This window comes from Fundulus heteroclitus, chromosome 12 (genome assembly GCF_011125445.2).
Source record: "Fundulus heteroclitus isolate FHET01 chromosome 12, MU-UCD_Fhet_4.1, whole genome shotgun sequence".
In the NCBI taxonomy this organism is placed as follows: domain Eukaryota; kingdom Metazoa; phylum Chordata; class Actinopteri; order Cyprinodontiformes; family Fundulidae; genus Fundulus; species Fundulus heteroclitus.
Window position 1 is genome coordinate 1,900,630 of NC_046372.1, and position 24,078 is coordinate 1,924,707.

At 44.6% G+C, this 24,078-nt stretch overlaps 1 protein-coding gene across 1 annotated transcript in view; it reads left to right on the forward strand.

Annotated features, from left to right (window-relative positions):
- fam222a (family with sequence similarity 222 member A) overlaps positions 1–24,078 on the forward strand; it is a 72,932-nt gene that overhangs the window by 27,950 nt on the left and 20,904 nt on the right. The window contains exon 2 of the mRNA XM_012863569.3: positions 13,635–13,777. Coding sequence (XP_012719023.2) covers positions 13,681–13,777 — 97 coding nt within the window. The 5' untranslated portion in view covers positions 13,635–13,680. The remainder of the gene's footprint in view (positions 1–13,634; positions 13,778–24,078) is intronic.

Here is a 24,078-nt window from a genome sequence, read left to right on the forward strand (position 1 = left end):
AGACACTTCTTGGATCACCGCTGCACAAACATTTGCTTATGTTTGCGCCATCTGCGCCTTTAGCCGGCAGGTGATTACCAACCGCAGACTCACCTCCCACTCTGTCCAACTGGATTCCCTATGCTCGCATGGCCAGGGCCAATTTTCCAGAGGGAGAAGGATGGCAACATCTGGAGTAAAGAGAAAGACTGCTGAGTCTGAGAGATGAAAACTACAGTAAAGAGACTAGGGGGGGTTGCCTTCTGTTACATTACATCCTCAAACTTTAATCTACTATATTTTATTGTATTTCATATGACAGACACAATGTACTCCATGATGGTGAGATGTAAGGAAAGGAATGCATGGTTTTTAGTGTGTCCGGCATGCATTTATAGACCATCCCCTTTTCTCTGATAGTCCTAATCTAAATTTCAGTGCCACCAAGAAAGGTTATGTTTTCAGAAACAAACCTCCCAAGCATTGAGTATTTCACAGTTGAATCCATCCTTTGGAGGAAAAGAGCGTAGGACATTTGCAGATCTTCTAGGATATTGGCCGTCCATCTAAACTGACAGGCCAGCAGAGCCTTCATCAGAGAAACAGCTCAGAGGGCCAGTCGTAACTCTGCAGGCGCTACAGACACTCACAGGTAGGAGAAACTGTCGATGGGACAGCCATTAGTTGTGCACTTGACATATTTGGCTTTTGTGAAAGAGTGTCAAAAGGTAGGCCACTGTTGAAGAAAACCCTTAAGAAATCCTGTCTGTAGTGTAGTTTCCCGCAAGCAATAGAGGAGATGCAGCAAAGATCTGTAAAGACGGTGTTCTGGTCTAGGGCTGCGCATATGTATTGAAAATGTATTGGGTCAGTGTGTCAGAGAATATAATAACAGAGGACGGTTTGAATGCACTCATTGTTTGCTAATAGATTGAAAATGTCATGAGCTTTCATTTAGCACACCATTTAGTATTTTTTTTATAGATTCTCAGATCAGTAGAAGCTCACACCTGACTCAGACGAGAGTGTAGAAAGCCCAGATGAGAAAAAAAAAGACCCGAGTGGAACATTTGGACCTGAAAACACAGCTGTCCATGGAGGAAACCTGTTAGATACTTCAAAAGGCTGGAGACCAGGGTGTTGCAGCAGCACCATGGCCTCAAATGTACAGCCAGAGCCAAAATGGTTTAGATCAACGCAAATTCAATTTAAAACGACCAAATGCTGAATCCAACTGAGAATTTCAAGAATTGAAAGTTGGCGTTCACAGACGCTCTCCATCCAGCTGTCTGTGTGAGGACTGAGCTAAATCGGTGAAACAATGGTTTTCAGAGACATACTCCAAAAACGTTTGCAGCTTTCACTTTAGCAAAATAAGATTTCAAAGACTACTCAAGGTAGCTGAATAAAAAAGCACATGACACCTTTTAGATGATATTTGTGAAATTTTTTTCACAGTGTAAATGATTGTTCTTGCTTTTGTTAAAATGACATGGTACTTTGAGTCGGTCGGTTACATAAAACTCAAATAAAATACATCGATAAATTGTCGAAAAGTTGAATCAGTATGCACAGCGCAGCACGTGAAGGAAAATGGTGGTTAGCGTTTCCTACCAGCTTAGCTCTGAGCACTTGTGTCATCCGCTCTTTTTCAGTCCTTAATATCAAGCGGAGCAAAAATGGCTTTGTCACACTCGAGATATATCGAATGAGATCAGTGTCAACATCTAGACGGTGCACTATTTGATTGCCTTGTGGGCCTGGCAACACACTAATCTTATGCATGACTGACTATTGGATCTGTGACATCTTCCAGTGAAAGACAACGGAGTTGTCATTTTGGACCGAGGGAATCTGGGTCAGTCAAGCCGGGTCCTGCAGGCGGATGGTGTTTGGACTTCAATTCAATTATTTCCCATTGATTTATTGGACACCCGTCAATAAACACGCGCTTGTGGGCAGGAGTGCTTTTGCACAAAAAAGGTTTTCTCTTTCTTCTTCCCTGTTCTCCCGCCTGCTTGTTCTATTCTATCATAAACTGACATAAGCCTTTCTTTGAAGTTCAGGAGCCAAAGGAACGAGGAATGACAGCACAACAAACAACGAACAAAACACGCGCGCACACACACGAGGAGAGAGACAATGAGCAGTTTTTGAATATTCAAGTGAGACGCCACAGGATGGGTTGAGAACCAGTGTGTTATTGTTGCCACGTTAAGCCATGAAAGGAGGTGTCTGGGACAATGAAGAATGGTGTCACGTTGGGATAAGAGATTCTGCAATATCAACAATGCTCTACAAACGTTGTGTGAGGAGGTTTACAGCAAGAAAATATAAATCTCACTGGGGAAAGACAGAAAGCACAGCTTGTTTCTCACATTTGGGAGAAGTTGAAGTCGGGGTGCTGCCGGTGATTTATATCTGGAGTCCTTCCTGGAGAATAGTCATGAACTCCCCATCAGTTAGGTTGGCTACAACTTTTACGCTGCTTAAATTACACCTGATGCAGCGGCAGTCGGAGGAGAGGAGGTTGTGTCTCCCCTGTGGTTTGTCTGATAATGTTAAGCCATGTTCTTACTGCTCAAGGACGCAGAAGCTCATTCATGCTGTAGGTGCATCTTGACTCTATTGGCAATGAGAAAAAGGAACCATTTGCAAATGCTTTTCTGTGCAAATCACAAGATCCATCATTCTAGATGAAAATCGAGTACATCTAAAAAAGTAAAAATAAAAAAAAAGTAATGAGCGTCAGGACTTACCTCATGTTTAGATTTCACATCTGCCACATCGACTAAAAAAACATGGCTTGTAGAGGGAAGCTTTATGAAAAAAGGCTTAGCAAGTATTCCTGCCTTTTTAAAGCTGTTTTTAATTGAATTGGCACATGAAAAGCAGCATAAGTTTAACAATCATGACCCACTGTGGCTAAAAGCTTGAGCAAATCCACGTACACTAGGAGTCAGCAACAGTTACAGTCCAAATACACATTTTTGCCCCGGCTCCTTTCTTGAGCCGTAAAACGTCCACAGTCCTGTGGAAAAGTTATGTGTTTTCCGAATACCTCCTATTTGAAAATAGCTTGTTTTGTGGTTAAAAATCACAGTTTTAAGAAACACTGAACTTTTTGGTAAATTAATCTTTTATGCAGTAGGTATATTTGGTTTTATTGAAAACCCACATATGCACAGGGAGATCATGCAAACTCCACACAGCATTGGCCCCCAGCTGGCATTCAAACCTAGGACTTTTCTGCGACAGGGCAACAGTCCTGACAGCCTCTTCAACATGTAGCACCATCCTTCAGATTATGTTACATTAACAATCACAATACAATGACAAGAGCTTATTTGAAAGCAGCAATCATGTCTAGTTTGATGCTAGTTATTTACACATCCATTTTTTTTAAAGGAGCATAGCACAAACTCCATTTTTGCAGACGTCTGCCCCCTCTGGCGACATGTTGAAATGACACCAGTGTTGTGCACGTGCATGGGAGAAGAAGAAAAGCATCTGGCGCTGTGACTGCACAGGTCTTTTGTTTAGAGGCGTAATGTCTAATGAAGTAAGAAAGCTATAACTACTGAAGTTAGCCCTTGTTCTCTCACTAGTGCATTGATTACGACAGAGACTCAACAAAGTAGCCAGGTGAATTCCCATGCGCACCCCCAGAGGAATCGGCCCAAATCACTCTCTCATGAACTGATTAATCCAGCCTATACACGTTGGGAGATTGTAAGGGCGTGTATAGGGGAAAAATAAATAATATTTAACTTCAAACTGGAAAAAAATAACCTCACCTCTAGTGCTTGTTTAAAGAATATCATGGCAATTTCCACCTGAGGCAATGCATGATAATTGAGAGAAAGATTTCTGTGGTATCAAATCATAGGTGGGCTCCACAGAGGTCATCATCTGCTGGAGATGTTGCAGTTTATTCCTGAAAGGCTTGCGCGACCGACCTGTTCTTATTGTGAGTCAAGAGAAACGTGTTAGTAAAGATTGTATTGCTGTTCATAAACTGGGATTTAAAGGATCTGTATTTAATCCAGGATAATCCAGTCCAGATATTTAAGTAGTGTAAGTTTTAACTGATCCTAAGGGGCTCAGATGCCAAAATTAAACCACCCTTTACATCACTGTTGAATCAAAGCCAACCAATGTGGTATTTCGTGATTTGTAAACAAAATTTGAAAACTCGATTAATTATGTGAATTGCTATTTATTTTTTTTTTTTGTGTGTGTGTGTGGGGGGGGTCAAATATGTAAAACTGAGGGGAATAATGATAATTTTTTAAACATGCTGTAAATATGTGCAGCACAGCTGGAAGCACTTTTGCCTGGGTTCAAATCCCAGCATGGAGTGTTTTCTGCATGGGGTTTGGATCACCAGGTTCTCTGGCTTCCTCCTACAATCCAAAACCATGGCTGTCAGGTTAATTGGTCCTTCCAGATTGTGAGTATGAGTGTGTGTGCGTGTTGTTGTTTGTCCAGTGTGTGTCTATGTTACACTGTGATGGACTGGTGTCCTGTCCAGGCTGTACCCCGCCTCTCATCCAATGACCACTGGAGATAGGCACCTCTGATGAATATAGACATTGGATGTATGGGTGGATGTTGTAAATACTGAATGAACCCTAAGAATGGACACGTTTCTGCTCTGAGCGCTACTAAATATTCCACATAATAAAAAACAAAAAAATCGACCTTAAATGTCAAATGAATTCGCAACTCTTGTCTCTATTTGACAATGTTTATTACTTTTTAAACCAATGCCTTTTGCATTTGCAAAAGTTTAAAACTTAACGCCCGGTTGCTTTGTTCACAGATGCAGCAGTTGGCTGTGAAGTCAATTAGCGCTCATTTCTATAACAGGGCTGACATTAGTCTAGACAGGCGTGTTTTGATTAGAGATGACAGACGACTCGCTGTGATTGGACTGCCAGACATTCCTCACCCTTCATCCCATGGGTGAAGCTATTGAAGCTGACTTGAATATGGAAAGCTAGCAGATGAGTGTTTTTCCCCAAGCTGCCCTTCATCTACAGAGAAACATGTTATAAAAGCGACTTCTCGGCACGCGGGGCCGTATGAGCCGCCATAACGCTGACACGCAACAGTATATCACTTATATATTTATAATGCTCAGCTGCCAATATGTTTTTCTGGCACCGTATATCATGGCAATAATGTCCAAACTGTGGGCTTTTTTACACACAATGGCCTTTTGTTGTGCAGGTTATTTATTGTGCGTGTGTGAGGTTTTGCAGAGCTGGTGGGTGAGTGCATCCAGGGGCTTGTATTGTTAGAGAATCAGTGGCTCTTGTTTGTGGAGCTGGGATGGTTTGTTAACAATGCCTTTTTTATGTCCCAGAGTGTGTGCCTGTTGCCAAACGTCCCCTCTGAATTTTCGTTTGTGTGCGGTTTGCTTGTTTGCAGTATGTGGACCAGGGGTCGGCGAGCATAACCCTTCCCATTGTGTTCCCCCCCGTCCGAATAGAGCAGTTTTCTATCTGGCACATGTGAGTGGGTGGCACAGTGTGTGGGTGTTTAGAATATACAGTATGAGCGCAAATTATTTAAGCGCTGGTAAATGGTGGGGTGGGGGTGAGGGACTTCCTAATGGAGGCTTTCAGTCTGCCTCCATTCATGTGACGGCATGGTGACGGAGAACGGGGAGCCAGGGATTAGCGAGGTAGAGGCAGTGCCTTGTTAAAAGAAAAAGAAAGGGTTTGAGTGTGTCTATTGGATTAACTTGTTTGGGCTTATTAAGAGGGGAGACACAGCAGCTTGTTAAAAGCACTGCATGGGTCGTCCCATTGTGAGACGGCAGGGTCACCATTCAGTTGGGATGAAGCCCCGCCCCCCCCCCCCCCCCAACACATTATGTCGGCTCTACGCCTGGCTCCTAATACTCGGACATTGAAGCTTGATTTTCATGTTGGACATTACATAATGTTTCTTACATGATTTCTGATGGTTCTAATCTGGCTTTTAAAAAAACAGCTGGAGGACTGAAGTTTCCAACAAGCAGAGCAGTTTTAGCGCTCCGCAGGCAACTCCGCCCTACGGAGAGAAGGACACGGCTATTTGTTGATTCTAGAGATGCGGCGAGAAATTTCATTGTGACCAGAATCAGGGAATGTCCAGTTTGAGCTGACGGTGAGAAACAGGAATACCTTGTTTTGTTTTTTTACTATCAGATCTATAAGGTTATGCTGAGGCCACCATTTCTGAGTGAAGAACACTCGAATTTAGGTATTTTTTTGTATCTGTGAGATTTCAGAAGATGAAATCTGTAAAAGCAGCGAACTTTTAATATGGTATTTATAAAAAGAAACTTGTTTCTACAACCAGTCATTTCATTGGGTAGTTCAGGAGAGAGACAGAGAGAACAGGAAGCTGTGGAAGACTATAAATACAGATCAAAAATCACCCACAAGATTCCTATTGATGGGTTTTGCAGCTGATTTTATTCAATCTTATTAACATTTTCTTAATGTTGGGGCATAAATATTTGATTGTGAACAAACCTCACTTTAAAGAAGGAAATTAATGCGCTTTCTCACAGTCCTTTAATCTATGAAAACTATAAAACCAGAAATGACTCTTAATTTTCTGTGAGCACACATTTTTGTGTGTGTGTGTGTTTGTGTGTGTGCTTGGCTAAGTTTTAGAAGGATATTTGTGCCCAAAGTGTAGCAGACAAACATTCCCAAAAGTTTGCTGTAGCACACTATCAGATAAAAACAAATGTATTGAATCTTTTTTTTTCTTTTTTTTCTTTTTTCACCAGTTTGCAAAGTAGCTCTCTCTGCAGAGGCCCTGGCTCCTGTGGTCCTGTCGAAAATAATAAGCTAGTTTTTGTCTTTAAAAAGAAAGAACGCTTTTGCCTACCGCAATCTGTGGGATAATCAAATGCCTTCTCTCCTTGTTACAGTCGCCTGCAAGGTTGTCCCTGAGAGCAATAATTGGAATGTATGGCAATAGCACACTGAGCGTAACCACGCTCCTCCTGGCAATGAAAAAAAATAAGCCATTGGCTGAGTGTAAGAAGCTGTTATACCTTTTTAAAAAAACTGTAAAGACAATAATTTAGGTGAGAAAAAAAAAACCGCTGAAAAATTAGAAATAAGAGTTGCCCGCCTGCCAGTGCAGCGTTCATACATTAGCCTTAAGCACTGATGTCGGTTGCGGATAGACAAATATGAGGAACTTTCTGCATGATGCATGAACACCAAACCTTTATTTAGCAGCCGTCGATGTGAAACCAAAAGGTGCTAAGGTTAGCTACCACTGGGTATCATCTGCCATACTCTGTCTTTCACCTGCAACATGTGTACCTCAGCACACTCACACACAGACAGAGAGACAGACAGCGTTTGTTCACCCGTGACCACCCTGTTCCACCCCACACTCGGCAGGATGCTTATCTGAGTAGACAGCTTTGGGTGCGGAGAGCCATCTCCTCTGATCTCCTCTGCAGTTTAAGAACCTTTTAACTAAGAAATAGCCCTCTGCCAAGCCCACAGCCTCTTGATTCCAGCTTATTCCCTCATCTCGCGGGGGGAGTGATCCTCTCGCCCTGCCTTGCGAGCCCTGCAGCGGGGGTTAGGAGAACGGGGATGGAGCCGATAGACATCCCAGCTTTGGAGATATCTCTGCACCGGTGTAATAGGAAACCCGGCGGATTTGATGCGCGAGTGAAGTGCAGGCGGCGTTTCTGAGCGACGAGTGCGTGCGTGCGCGCGGATACACAGAAAGCCCAGCGCCTTCGCGCAGATTGACCTCGGCAAGACGGGCAGGTTTCAGGGCAGCCCGGCGATGGGTCACAGGCGTTTGGTTTCGGGGATAATTTCCTGCCACTGATGGACATCTGCTAAGTAGCACAATGACCTAATGGGAGGAGATGAGGGGGAAAAGGGGGACATGACAAACAAGCTGAAGACTTGCTCCTTTTGCCTCGCTCTTAAAGGCAATAATAGCAGTAAATTGGTTCCTGAAATTGAATTGAAAAAAAAAAAAGAGCCGGTCTCCTTTAGCAAAGTATAATGCCTCCGAATACATTTGGTGCACAGCAAATGGAGAAAAATGGAGGGTAGTTACACGATTGTCTTTCATTTCAGGGAGGGGAAAAGTGTGCCGGCATCCCACCCCCACCACCCCCACCACCCTCCCTGTTAAGACCAGCTTTTAGTCTCAATCTCCACCACGTGTCTGCTTCCCCTCTCTCAACCACTATCTTTGAACAAATGGACTGTGAGGATGGGCTCGTTGGGAAATTAGTATCCTTGCAGAGAGAACACAGAGAAAGGATTATGTGAATAGCCAGTAATGAGCTCAAAGTACCAGTGTGTTTGGGCCAGGGCTGCCTGTGTGCGAGAGGAAATGGCACCGTGAGCGACCTCTTTTTTTTTTTTTTTTTTTTCCCCGAGCACCTGGCGAGACATAGAGTGGTCCCTCTTTTCTATCTGCAACGTGCGTGTGTGTGTGTGTGTGTGTGTGTGTGTGTGTGTGTGTGTGTGTGTGTGTGTGTGTGTGTGTGTGACAGAGAGAGCGTGAGAAGGGGGTGATGTGAACTGAGACTGTGTGGATATTTAATTTGCTTAGATTTATCAGTGAGATGCATTTTAGTGCTTTTCTCACTGTCAGCTTTGTGCTAAAAGTGTTGTTTTGTGCTGCTGGTGACAGGCTTTAAAAATACTCATGTGACTTCAGGTGTTAAGTGCATTGTAGAAGCCTCGGGGTCCAGGGTCAAACGTAATGTCTTGAGAAAACAGTTTTACGGAGAGAAAAAAAAAAGAGGCTGTTTCTGGGTGAAAGACTTGAGCTATTTGCAAGGTTGACGCATGTTTTTTAGGACCTGCTCCTGATCTTTAACTATTAAACCCGGGAAAACCATTCAGCCTTTGTTATAGAGCAATTACAAATGCTTATCCGCCACACTTCGTTTGGGGATTTATTGCTCAAATGCAAATGGCTGTGGTAAAACTTTGGTTTTCGTAATCGGGGGGATATAAAAACCCAAACACAGTCCTTAAAATTGCAGTATTTTTGTGTGTTTTTGTGGCTAAAGCTTGGAAATGAATTAAATACATTGTTAAAAAATGTCAGAAGTTATACAAATAACATTAAAATCCACTATCGTGATCATGATTGCCTCAGTGTTTAGACAGGAAAATAACATTTCTTATTAGATTTGAATCAGTTTGCACAATTTTGCCAAAAACAACAGCTATTTTAAAAATACTCTGACAGGAGATCACTGCATCCCAAAGTGTTTTATCTAACTCCTGCATTTTACTTTGGAAGATACCACGGCTCAGGTAAAGTTTACTCTGCATATGCTACATATTGGGGAACATACCAGAATAAAAGTTTTGTATCAAGACAGCACAGCATAAACGTGTCAACGTTATTATTAGTAGCAGTAGTAGTAGGAGGATTAATGCTTGTGCTAGTAATGATAAGAGTGTAATGATACAACCAGAGAGAAGCTGATGCCTGATATCAGGTTTATAAAAACAAGATGAGATGTTAAGAATAATTATGATGAAGTATAAAATTCCCTTTTTTTAGGATTTCACAAATAAAGCTTCCCCAGATCCAGACTGTTTTATTAACGAATCCAGTCAGTCACGCCCAATTTGAGAGCCTTCTACAAGTCAGAAAATAGTAGGATTAGCTATTTATTTAGGTGTTAACCAACATTAGCCATGATACCTATTACCTAATTCATGTCTTCTAACACAACAAGATCAAAAGTAATTATTTTATAGCAGTGGTAGTGTTGGACTACTGGCTGGGGTACCGGTAGGTCCAAGAGATCTAACAAGACGGTAACAAGTTGAACAGTGAAACCGGACCCAATTGCAAACCTCATACCTCTGGCTATAAGTTAACTTTTTCAGCATTAGCTGGAGGCAGAGGAATACTTGTATTTCCTGAAGGGAAGAGTAAAACCTCTTCAAAAAGGTTGTCTTTGTGAAGTAATAAAGTTCAAAGTGTGGCAACATTTAACATTTTGTGCTCTTTGATGGTCGAAATATCCCTGCTTTAGTTTCATTGCCGTCTGCTTCCATGTTCTCTGAAGTGTTTGAGATGCTGCGTTTGACAATTTTTTTAAAAGAATTTTGACCCAAACACCCTTTTGACGGTTATTCCATGTTAAATGGTATTACTACCGTAATTCGATCATGTTAACCACTTAGCTTTATCCCTACTACATAGAAACTATTTAATTAAACTAAAGAAAAAGTAGAAAAATGAGACAGATCCATCTGTGCTAGAACATAGAACTGAAATGGACGCATTGTTCCCGAATAGACAATTTAATGACAAGTTGAGAAAGATCATCCCGTGCCTAATTTTTAACACGTTCTAATCCTTCAGGATCCAACACCGCCATATCTGTCACCGCTGTTTTAGATAATGAAGAGTTGCCTCGTCTGCCAGGTTTTTTGTGACAGTAATGCTTCCCCTTCAAAACATGGCTCCAAACAGAAAAGATCCACGTCAGATCAAACCTGAAGTAAAACAACAACAACAATAATAATAACTTTATTTATAAAATGCTTTCATTCAAAGTGCTGTACAGGAAGTGATAAAAATAGTAAAAGAAGAAATAAAACAATACAATTTAAAAACAGGTAAAAACATACAAACAAAAGGAAACAGCAATATTAAAACAATATAGTTTCAGGCATTGAATTAGGCAGCATAAGTGGGTCTTTAGCTGGACTTTAAAAACCTCCACAGAACATGCGTACCGAATGTTTAAAGGGAGATTGTTCCACAGAGATGGAAAAAGCATGCTCCCCTGCAGTTTTTCTTTCAACAACAGTTTTGACTGTATATAGAACGACAGTGTGGGGAGATCAGAAGATATTCTTTCTTTATTCTGATGATTTTTCCCTCAGGGACTACAAGCATAGAAAAAGAGGATTGATGTGGTGTTCTCTTCAGGCAAACAGTTGATGAACCGGCGAATTATCCCTCCGCATGAGGCCGTGGTGAAAAATGTATATCTCTGTTGTGTTTTTTAGCCCAAAAGCAGCATGCGCTGGGTTTGCTGCAGGAGTCAGCTTCACACTGTGATGCACAAATTAGATTTACGACAGTTTAAACGGAGCCGGATCTTGTGGGTCCATTCCTTTTGAAGAGTTGCTCAAATGTTATCTCATTTCTAAGGAGCCACCTTGGGCTAACTTATTTTTAATCACTGAGAGGAATGATAGAGATACTGTTTTTGTCTTTTTGACCCAACCGCCGCTTACTTCACGTGACGCGTGTCCCCTGCTGTAGACTAGGCTCTCATATGAAGGGAGTGTGGACAACACACGTGACACTATGCGATGTTTGCATGCCAAAATGGTCCTGCACATGTAGTCTGCTGGGCTCCTCCCCTTGTGCCTGTGCTCTGTCTCACTCAGCGGAGTAGTAATGAAGCATGTGAAACAACACGACAACAAAAAGCAAGAAAAAACAGCTTGCTTGTGCGACTCAGAACCTATTATTTGTGTTAGATAACCGATCAATAAAAAATAATTATTATCTTTATTTGTCATTACATTGAAAATTAATGTGTCCTCTGCATTTAACCGACCCCGTAGGGAGCAGTGGCTCTGCCACAGCACCCAGAGAGCATTCTGGGAGTAAGGGTCTCACCCGGGGACACAGAGTGGGAGCATGTGGAGTTCGAACCGAGGAACTTGCAGCATTCTCAGGATGCAAGAGCCCTGCGCTAACCACCACTCCCCCAGATTAAGTCCCACCGATTTGATTCTCTTGCACTTTGCTCAGCAGAGCGTCACCAGTTTTGGCTTCCAAGGGCCTTGAGCAGAATGCTATATTTCAACTGGCCCAAAAATAATTATTAAAGTGTTCTTGGACATGCTAAAGTATGTGGCGACATTTTATACTTTCCGCTTTAATCAACTACATCAGGTACATTCCGTCATCTACGGAGCTCTTTTCATTGAATGCTTCAACAACTGGTGGAAATTTACGACCATTTGCAGGAGTGTTCTGCATTTGTATAGCCTTTAAGTGAGAAAAAAAGAGGGGCCAGTGCTGCGTGAGGTGCCATTAATTTGTTCTGTAATCACTGCAATTGTTTTCTTTCATAATACAGTGATAATCTATGAAAGCCAGTAATGGACTGATGGCAGGTGGCTAAATGTTCGCTTAGTGATTCACTGGGAAAATAAATAGCAGAGGACGAGGCTGTGACATGCGCGTGAGAAATCATTTTTCAATAATCTGCCACGCGGCGTAGCCAGAGATGCCGGCGGTGAAGGCGCAGATGAAATATTTGCCTCTGCTCTGCGTTTTAATATGGGAGGAGACCGGCTTAGATGGAAACAATAGTGTTTCATGTTGATGTATTTGAAAAAAACACGTACACACAGACAGGGCCAAGATTAAAGCCACTATCCTTTATTATTATTATTATTATTATTATTATTATTATTATTATTATTATTATTATTATTATTATTATTATTATTATTATTATTATTATTATTATTATTATAAATGTGACCAATATCCTTTGTAGGTGAAACTGGGCTTCAATAAAAGCATGCAGCAACACATGCTGAATAAACAACAGAGGAGTAAATCTGGATCCTTTATATTACAAAAACACTTTCTGGGCTTAAATAGTTGCTTTGGCTGCTTTTATCTGCCGTATAATGCAAGTGAGAGACTTTGTAATCAGTCATCATTGTGTGGTGTGACACAGTGATGCTCCTGATGAATGATCCTCTCCATGGTTTCTGATTGTTCGGGGTTGTTATTCAGCTTTCTTTTATATATATATATATACATTCATATTTATATATGACCACGTTCCGTTTCCTCTGGGAATGTGACGGGCGTTTTGAGAGGAGACCAGTCGCTTCTGCCTCCCTGTTGCTGAGTGAAGGTGGTGGATGGGAAGGAGAGTTGGAGATTTATGGCCTAGAGGGAGATTGATTAGTGCCGCCACCAGCCCTGATGTACGGTTGGCAGTCTCTCCCCTCCCATCCCATCACATCTGCTCACGTAGACACACTTTCACATGCGACTGTACAGTTCAACACATGCATCCCGACGCAGCTCGCTGGGGGCCCCCAGGCCTTCCCTGACAGTCCCCCAGAGCTGCTGAATGTTAAGCTGTTGCAGACCGACTGCTGTTTTCTCAGCGCTCCCTTTTCTTTTTTTTTTTTTTTTTGCTCTTCATAGATAACGCCATCAATCACCACATCCAGCCTGCCCTGGAAAGAATGTGGCCCGATGTGGCTGAGTGTTGCTATTTTCTGTGCGATTCTGTAGGTTTGGTTTGGAGCGGGGCTTCACAGGCAGGAGATGCGGTTGAATGGCTTTGTGGATATGCTGTTTGAAGCTGCAGAGTGACTGCTCTGGACTCTGCTCCGCTCCCGTGTCAACAGTGCCCCCCCCCCCTCATCCCCCCACCCCACTTCCACACCGTGCAGGTGTGTGTTTATCATTCAGCGCACAGAGCTGAGAGGCAGGCAGCTGTAGGCATGCTTCCCAATTAAATCTTCGCTGAGAAAGCCCCCCTGATGGCTTCCCAGACCCGTCCGTGCGCAGCTTTGACCTCGCATCCAGCTCGCTTTAACGTCCTCCCTTCTTTTTTTCTCGCTCTGACTCAGGTTGTCCGCAGAACTCCCCCGGCTGTAGTACTGTGTCCACCTCGCCATGCTGGCCTGTCTGCAGAGGAGGCAGAACCCTCCACCCCAGCACCCGGTCTGCGCTACCAAGACCTTGGAGCCGCCGCAAGTCCTCGGACGGAAATGTAAGTTAGTAGCACAGAGGAGCGGAGTGGAGGTCAGGTGTTCAGCTCACCTGTGTTTGGGGTTGCTAAAAAAAAGGCTGAAGGAGTCTGGGGCATTATGGGAATTGATTTCAGTATTTTCCAGGTCTGGATAAGTCCGGAAAAAGAAGAGTGTGGAAAAACTATTTGGATTTCAAGACTTGATTCTTCTTTGTCTTAATGTCATATGCTTCCTGCTTTGTGTCTGTATTCTTAAATGCTGCCTTATATCCCACCTTCCCTTCTTTCCTTCCTTATGTCTGTTTCCTTCCTTTTTCCCTCATTCCTTCCTTCCTTGTTTTTGTTCTCTTTTCCTTTCATCCTTCCATTACTTTGTCCTACCTGTCTTATTTATGTCGTTCCTTCCTTCTTTTCTACTTCTGGCCTTACTCCTTTCCTTCCTTCTGTCCTTTTTTTTCTGGTACCTGTGCTTTTCCGTCCTTCTTCCCCGTCCCTCCAGTTTCTGTTTTTTGCCTGTCATAAAGTCAGGGAACTTTTAGTGTTTTATATTTCACGAGGAGGGCAAAGGACTCAGGAACCCGGAGAGCAGAGTCCGGAGGTTTCCACACAACAGATGTTTAGGAACCCTGTCTGTTTGTCGTTTGCATTTAATCTGCTGCTCATGCTGAATGATGGAAGTCGGTGTTTAACCCGGACGGTGAGGTGAAAGAAAAGTTTCCATTGTTGCCGCTTTGTTCCCTCGCCACTCTGTTGAATTCTAAACAGCTTTATTCGGTTTGCACTTAGACCTTGGCTTGCCGAGTTGTTTGGCTACTCATTGTGCGGGCGGCTGTTTAGCTGTGCTGATTGTGCAGTCGTGACAACAGAGCTGAACAGACACTGTTTAACAGGCCTCGCCGGCCCTGCTGACCCTGAGGGTCTGTAAACATTTACAGTGTCTGGCCCTGGCCGCGCAGGCCGCATCTAAAGCGTGGCAGCTGCTGTGTTTGTTCCCCGAGCACCGTCCTCTGTCCGCTCACAAAATGGTGTAAAGGGACAGAGGAGGGCGAGGGTGGAAAACTGTAAAAGACCTCCCAGAACTAGCCCTAACCAGTTTGGGATTACAGAGAGCCGCAGCCGTCAGGAAGGTGATTTTCTCCCCAACTCAGAAGGTGATTTAGATAAGCACCTTTTAATAAGTGAGAGAAGGGGGTAATTTTCTCCATACTGAACAGGCATGCATGTATAACAACTGCTGTTTACATGGCAAACCCACGAGCTTCTGCAAATCCTCCTGATGTGCACAACAGCTGAAATCCTGCAGTTTTAACCTAAATGTGCAAAGATGGCGTGGGAATAGCAGGACTTCTCAGTCAGACCGACGCAGAGCACGATTTCTCAGGTGGAAGGATTAATAAACAGGACATTCAAAGGTTTATTTTTTACTGCTAATCTATTGTAAGTAGTAGATTTGTATTCAACCCCCCCTTTGGAGATCCGCTTTCCCCCTGCAATTACAGCTGTATGTCGTTAGTAGCCTCTGGACTTTGGCGAGGCCGTTCTCTAACACATGAATATGCTTTGATCCAAACCTGGCTGTATGTTTAAATCCCCCCCCCCCCCCCCCCCCCACACACACACACACACACACCCACACACACACACCCACACACACACACAAACGCACACACACACATTTTTTTTACACTTCACAACTTTCCACTAATTTCTGTTGATCTTTCACATAAAATTCCCATAAAACACAACCAGGTTTGGTAATTTGGACTGTGACAAAAACGTGAAAGATCAAGGGGGTATGTATACTTTTGCAAGGCGCGATTTATTCAGCCATGAGAGTTTTTTTATTGTAGGGGGAGGGAGAGGTGGTGCGCTGGCCAGCAAATTCATTCACAGGTTCTGTCTGACCAATTAGCTACTTCTCAGCTCCAAATCACACGTCAGTAGACTGTTCCAGAGAGCAGCACCAACAAGGTGACTGTGTGCTACTTCTGTCCTCAGCTCTGGACTTGGCTTTTTTTTCCTTGTTTCTGTGGGGATTATCCATAAGGAGCTGTGGAAGAGAGCGGAAACTTGAGAGATTATAAAGCTCTGGAAGATGTGGCTCTTTGTCTAAGTAAAGGTTCACCCGTGTTCACTAATGAAGTTTCAGGGAAAGGTGAGCTGAGAGGGGGGAGGGAGGAAGACGGACTGTTGAAAATAAAATTAGTAAAGGCAAAAAGAAGGGAGGGGTAAGAAGGAGAAATGGAGGAAATCCTCCATAGTGCTCTTAATCGATTCCCCACTTCCAATTTCACAGGATTAGCCCACTTCCTCTCAAGGTTCTTTATTGAGGAGCAGCCAGTGTGAGTTAGGACTCAAATCAATAGCGAAAAAGAACAGTCTCCAGTCTTTCCCCCTTTTCCCCTCCCTCCCACTGACCCTCCATGTCTAGCTGCACTTCCCCACCTGTTAAACCCTTTGATTGAAGGACTACTACAGCGGCCCAGTCCGAGGTTCATAATGAGGATGTTTGGACATAATGGCCTTCTTTCTGTCCTCGGGTGGGAGGGGGTGGTTAGTGTTGGATTTCCACCACTGGGGCAGCACTTGGCCTCAATAAGGCGATTGTTCGTCCATGCCCAGGAGGGGTGCAAAAAAAAGCAGACGGTGGGCCTGGCTGCTGGAGTGGGCCAACTCGGGTCGCCAAACTGAGCCCGGTCCTCGTGACTGATTGGTCGTGGCCCAGTTTTTGCCAGAATGGAGGCTGGTCATGGGTGGGATGACCGGGGCTGCAGCGAAGCTTTTAATTCACAGCCTCCAAATAGCTCGAGTGGGAGCGTATGGGGGGGAGGGGGGGGGGGGATTACCTGGCGGGTAAGAAAGAGTGAGCGATGCCATTTGCATCTGCTGTCCTTTACTCAAACGTTACATGTGAGTGAGAGATGTGTGTGTGTGTGTTTGAGCAGCTGGGATAAGAGCACAAGAAGAAGCTTTTTTTTTTTTCAAAAAGAGAAAAAAAAAAAACAGTGCATGCAGATGCTGAGTGGCTGCACAGTTCATTGATGCGACTCCCATTAAAAATCCCTCATACCCTCAATAAAAAAGGACTTAACTGGCTCTACCATCAGCTGGAAGCGCTCAGATCGCCTAGCCAGACAATCAATTTCCCCTGAGCGCGCAGAGCTTAGCAGGAGAAACGGGAGGCGGAGAGCGGGATGTTTCCATTATCACAGCCCGCTCCGAGTCTGGGCTTTGAGAGAGGGGCGGGGTGATGCACTGGAGAGCGAGGAGTGCACGGGGAGAGGAAGGAGGGAGGCAGCGGAGTGAGATAGGGAGAGACAGACGAGTGGAGAAAAGACAGAAGCAGAAAGGCAGACAGAGAAGCTGGCTTTTCAGAGAGCTATTGACCGCCTGCCCTTAAAAATATCATATTGGATTAGCCTCACAGGGGCAGCCTTTTGATATTTTTCTCTTTGGCTGGAGAATTAAAAGCAGTGTAGAGCATTGCTTGAATTATAAATCATAGGCACTTGCTTTCGCTGCGCCCAAATTCCACGCATATGTGGCTGCACTCTCCAGCACCAGCCGCTGTCATTTTTAATTAAATCCCCGCTTATGGGTGACATTTCTAGCCACCCCCTCCACAACCCCCACCTTCTCCGCCGTCCTCCGCTCCACGTCTCTGTACCCGCTGCCCTAGATGGAGACATGAAAGGCAGAGACGGCGGTGGAGCCAGGCCCTCTCGCAGTGTCATGCCCCAGAGAGAGGGCACCCATCCAGACAGATGAGTGAGAGAGAGGCCCTGCAGGGAGAGAGGGGGTGAATGGATGGCACTGACCCCAGCCAGCCTTAGCCAGTGGCCATCTCATTTTTTTTTTTTTTCACCCATCTCTTCCCCTTGATTGTCTGACGCGTGGGCCTCAAGGTAAACATTTAAACCGGAGCTCGGCCGATCGGAGATTTTTTTTTGCCCGGTTTCAGATCACTGATTTTGGAAAGCTACTTCCTGTTTTAGCTAACGCGATTACTCTTTAAGAATTATGAGTGAAAATACATCAGTATTTTTCTACTTTCTGGATTGATAAATTGGTTAATTGTACTAACAATACAATGTTTATAAGTGAAGAAAAACAAAAGATTTACCAAAAAAACTCTACAGATATAGACAAATCCTCCAAGTTCTTGGACAGAGGTATTTATTGATAAAACTCAACTAAAAGTAAATAAATATCTTGGTTTACTTTATAAAAACGGTTTCGCATTCCTGACAATGTAATGTACATCGTATTGTAAGATAGAATTTTTTTTTCTCTTCAACATCCTTCCAAAGTAAATATCTGTGTTCAATTGACTCATATTTGCTGTTATGTTTTAAATCATTCCTTAAATTTTTGGGAGTTTTCAGGTGCCTCAAGAAGTGTTTTGCCTTGTTGACCGTCCCACAGGGACGACGGAGAGCAGTCCCTGTTACACAGCTCTGCTATTAAACAGGATTCCACAACTATTTCAAAGCAAAGACAAAATAATTCGAGATCAACAAATTTAAAGTTTCTTTAGAATTTTGATAGCATACAGCAGTTAGCATTATTAGCATGTTTAGCATTTCTTAATGTTTAAGCCCAAATTATCAATACTTCTGACAAAATCTTTCTGATTCAACCAAGAACTTTGTTTTGATAGAAAATGAGACACGCATCTTTCAGAAGATAAAACAACGTAAAAGTAAAATTAATTTTGAAAAAAATAAAAACTGTCACTTAACCTGGTCGTAATTGCTGGCGATCTTTGCAAAGTTTGCATGTTTGCTCTGGTATTGTGCTGATTTGTCCTTGTTAATGAGCTCCCAGTCTTTAAGTTCTCCCTGCCTTCTTCCTCATCTTAGTTTCCCTCCACAGATTCTCCTCGGGTTCAGGTTGGCGCTCTGGATCAGTCACTCCAAAACATTTAATAGTACTTTCAGTCGGGAGAAATGCCTTGCTCAAATCAAAAGACAATTTTAAATCTAATTCTCCCAGGGTTGTGGTGGAAAATTAACACCGCTCCTTTTCTTTAGCACGGACGGGGAAGCAGGTCAGACTTAATGGGAGGATCGATTAAGCTAAATACAGGACAATTATGCAGTATTATCTATGAGTGGTCAGTAGATTTTTACCTTACCTGGGAGATTTCTAACCTTGGCTTCACGGTGAGTTCTCACGGTATTTGTGCGTTCACAAACACACGAGAATCCATCTTGTACCGCTCTAACTCCAACTGTTTTTGTGTCCAAAAAAACGGTTCAGGCCAATCACGTTGCAATATTATGGCGAGACATACCGGTGGGATGAAAGCAAAAGCTGATGAACCCAACATAAACATGGCAGCGCAGGAGGACTAAAACAAACCTTTGGTAGGCGACTCAGAGAGTTCTGCTGAATGTCCCTCCTTCCTACAAACAGATTCAGTGGGAACGGCCCCAGATTGATAATATGCAGAACGTAGAGTGCTACTCATTATCAATCTGGCTGGCCAAGTTAGGAGATTTCTAAAACCTTTCCAACATTTCCTGATCTGGCAAATCCAGTGACGGGCAAAGATGAACTCAAACAACTGGATCAAACTCGGCATGTTAAGTGTCCTGCAATCTGCTGAAATGTAGCTCCATGTTTTTATTAGTAAGAGGCTCAAGGAGCATCTTTAAACACCTCATTAATGGCGAAGAGAGCTCGCTTTGAGTGATCTCCCTGCAGTAGCACCTTCCACACAGTAGTGGCACTTATCTATAATACATTCACTGATTGGAAAATATTGCATGTTTTTGCAACCGACCGGTCGGTCATAAAGGGTCTGATCTCCAGACGATTTCTCTATGCATCTTCACTTAAACCCTTTCCCCGGTGAGGGGAAGGAAACTCGAAGCAACCCAGGGGTAAGTAACATTGAGGTGGCTGGACAGGAGGCCCCACCAGCCCCCACCTTCACTCCGTCCCTCTGCCTCCCTTCTTGGCCCAGACTCCAATTACGCCGCCACATGTCAGCTTAAGAATAACAGGTCCAGAATCTGTCACTTGACTGGCTGATGGAGATATTTCTGCCTGGTTATTTTTCAGATTTCGGCAGATTTTCATTTGTTTAATTCCTTAGCAGTCGCATTTGTGCCCGGATGACATGTTCTCAGAAAGCAGCTGTCACACTGTGTGTGCACATTTTATCCAGGCTCACTGTAGATGCTGCTGCCCTTGTTAACCGCAAGGCTCACTGCTGCTCCCAGATTTGTCCTGTTACCGGTTCAGACTTCAGGGCGCACCAAGTGTCCCCTTGTCTCTCTAAGTCCAAGCCCAGAAATAGGGATTTTGGTATAAAATAACCTCAATCATTTTAATTATACCTGAAAGAAACGGAGGCATTTCAGATAATTTCCTGGTAAATACAGCCAATCACCTGGTGTGTAGATGTGAATTTATCCCCAACGCTTCCTTGTTGCACGCGGTAACAGACTTGCCCACCTGTAGCTGTAACCCTCTGTGACAACAGCCCGGAGGCCCGCTGTGCCAATCAGCCAGGTGTAAATGAAATTTCCCCACTGCGCCTGATATCCCAGGTTCATTCCATGTCAGGCCGGGTTCAGCCCTCCTAGAGCTTGATCGACAGAGACAACCGGGGCCTTGTCACCCTCAGCCTAAGGACATGACACAGAGGTTCACCGGGGAATTGTAGTTTTCCTAATAGCACTGTGGCTCTGCAGGCAGAGCTGCCAGAGCCGTTCGTCTGGCCTTGCTTTCCGGCTGCCTCTCTTCCCCTAAACACAGGTAATATGCTCAGGTAACCTCCCCTCTGCTGTTGTCTGAGATGGCGTGGACCATAACGGCAGGATTAGCCGCGTATATCAGATTGCGGCAAAGGACCTCGACGGCTGCTTTTTGGGAGAAACGGCGAGAAGGGGAGTGTTCCTCAGTTGAATATTTAAGCGCGGTCACCGGTGGCCGCAGCGGCAGAAATAACAACCTTTACCCTGATTGCCTCCACGGCGAACTGGGAGGAAAAAGGAATGGAGATGGCGAGGGAGAGAGCGAATCTGCATGCACTTGACCTTTTCCCACTGATTGAACCACCTCATTTCTCACTCCCATTTGAAATTCCACCGGAGGCCCACTGAGACTGTCATTGTTCCCCGTTCTGCTGAGGAGAAGCAGAGGTCAGGAGGTTTTTATGTGAGAAGGTGACTGTCGGCCGTCCGTAGGATCCATAACTCCAGCCATCGATGCCTACTGAGGCAGTTTTTTTAGACAGATTGTTGCAATAGTCACGTTTCCATCAAATTTATATTTTAGTTTCAGAGAGACGGCCACGCGCTACTTGTATTACTCTTACCTCATCCGTAGCGCTGTCTCTCTCTCTGCTGTGCTGGCGTCTCAGCGCTGGCACACGGAGAATCATTTCCGGCTGGTGGTGCCCCACAGAGCCATGTCCTCCGCCTTCTGCTGCGCGCACGGGGGGCCGAGCCATGTCCCAGCCCCGAGAGGTGAGCTTCAGGAGGAGGAGGAAGTCTGCTGTAGTTTTGGTCACAGCGGGACTTGGGTTCAAAAGCAGGATCCCTGTTCCAAGCTGGCATTTGGGCGTCCCAGGTGCAAGGCTTCACCGCCCCCTTGTCTTCGCCTGCCAGATCGTGGGGGTGTCTTTGGAGGACAGGAGCGACTGTGTGCAGCCCCTTGCTGTCCCACAGGAAACGACACACAGGTTGTCTTCGCGGAGCTGAGCACACCATGCTGTGGTTTCTGGGAGAGGCTCTGAGAAAGCGTTGCACGTTTCTGGCAGGCTACGCAGTGTTTTCAGTGATCTCATTTTAAAAGCCTAAATTAAAACGACACTTTGGTCTAATATTTGGCTCTCCGGGTGTGAATATAAAATGTACGAGAAGACACGTAAAAGGAAACAAAGTAATGCTTTTATCTGCTGAGGTCATGAACCTAAGTGAATGTGCTCTAACGTCGGAGAGGGTTTGGTAGCGAAAGCATGGAAGTGCAACGTGACCACAGCGCTTTGTTCGCTTCATTATTCCTGCGGGACATTTAACTACTCCCTCCATGGTTTGCTCTTCAGCTGGGCTCTCCTAAAGCCCATTTCCACATGCACCGGCCCTGTTGTCAGATTTGAATACGTAGATGGTTTTATGTTTAGGGCGTGTCTTTTCCTGACCTTTTGGTGCATGTTCCAGCTCTTTTGATGACGATCCTCGAGTCTTTTAATCACATTTCCTTGTCATCACTCCAAAACTCCTGGACCAAAACAAGGTAACACGTAACTGGAAAGTGAAAGGAAAATTCTACATGGTTTTCTCTTCATAGCGAATGAAGTGCGGTGCATCAGGGGCCCTGGTGAAGCATGACCCTCTCCAGGTCACTGTGAGAGTCGGTGAAGTTCTGCCGGAAAAGTTTGCATCTCTGAGACATAACACTTGCAGATGTGAATGAAACCAAAGGTGGCTGTGCAAAGTATTTGCACAGGAGGACTAAACACAAGTGCATGCCACCCTTGTCAGGTTGTAATTTGTAGAACTATTTGGAATAAATCTATTATTTCCCTTCCATTTCACCAATATGATCTGTCACAAAAATATATAGACTTTAATGGTTGTAATGTGAGAAAATGTGAAAACAATAGTGGGCGTATGAATACTCGCAAAAACACTATAAATCTGGCTTTTAAATCTAATTTCCCACCAGGGACACACAGGATCGTCTGCGAAAATGTGTCTTTTATGTTGGAGGAGAAGTAAAACATCACTGACTTCTTGGTTCCACCCCAAACTTTAGTTCATCACAGACACTAGAAAGCATTACTTTGTCAATCAGCTGTCACTACAGTCCTATTAAGACACCCATTTGAGCTTCGAGCAGTGATTAAAAATAAAACCTGCCACGTCTATTAACACCCTTCCTCGCTGACTTTAAGTCTTTCAAAATATTGTTTCATCTAACTGAGCGTGAATCCATTTATGCATCCCCAGATCCTCTTCGTCTCCTCTCCTCTTTCTCTCCTTGCCTCTCCTCTCGTTGGCATGTGTACCGCAGTAGAGTGCCTTGTTGTCTGCGCGGTGTTAAATATTAATTGGGAATCAGTGGAGGACTTGTCTCCTAAATGATAGAACAGAAGGGCCCAGGCTTGCCTTGGGCAGCCTGCAGGCGCCTTTCTTCTTCCATTTACCTGCAGGCCTGCACACCAGCACTTCCTCCGGTCTGACAGCCCTCCTCGGGCGCCTGCAGCCTCCTCTCACCCCCCCCCCCCCCCCCCACACACACACACACTTTTTTCCCCCTCCTTCTTCCCTTTCTGTACTAGTTCCTGCTCTTATCTCTGCATGCCCTGGCTATCTCCACCTCCGGGGTCTTTTACTCCAAACCTGCATGCGTGTTTGTGTTGTTGTCGTATCCATTTAGGTTTGTGCGCGACAGAGAACGGTTCTGGCTCTTGGCTCTACACACATCCCTTTGAGAAAATAGTCTCACAGCATGGCATATGCTCTTAGAGGCGGGACGAGGAGCAGCCGGCATGATTCTTTTTCTCTCTTTTTTTTTGTCTTAGTGGTATGCGTTGCTTTCTGTCTCCTCACTGAACGGTTTAATCTCTGCCCCCCCCCCCCCCCCCCCACCTCCTGATGTTTCCCCATAACTGACCTCGCCGTTCGTCTGCCTCCTGCTCCGCTCCGTCTCTATCAGCTTTGTCATCTGCTGAGGTGTGTCGAGACAAAACAACTGGCACCAGCGTCTCCTCGGCTGCGCCGGCTGGTTGCGACTTGAGGCTGACCTCTCTGGATAGAGTTAATTAAGCAGCAGAGATTTGTTTTGGAAAATAAAACTGGTCCTCCCTGATGTTTTTTTTTAGCTCCGCTTTGGCTCTGTTTTCAGCAGAGCAGGGCTATTAAAGCGGTTCACCCTGGGTTCACGTATGAAGCAGCGAGTCTAAATGTGAAATGGAACAACGCGGGGACGGACGGGAGGGCAGCGCAGAGGCGGGGATATAAACGGAGGAGGGTAGGAGTTGGCGTTGACTTTGATGCCAGGCGAATGAGTTCACAGGCTCATGAGCGCTGGCCTAATCGTACATGACAATATCGGCTGGTGTGCCAGTCGCAGCGCATAACCGCCCCGCTGCTCGTGCTGACTCGGGGTATTTGCTGATAAAGCTCTGCTTTCCAGACCATGCTGTATGCACAATGAGGGTGGCCTGGGCTGGCCGGAGGGCTGCCTCGTCAGAGACGGCTCACAGACCCCCACAATCTATACCGAGGCAAGCTCTCAGATAAGCCCACTTTGGCAGAGTATTAGCATTAAACAGTAAGCAACTTTGTGATTAAAATTCCCCT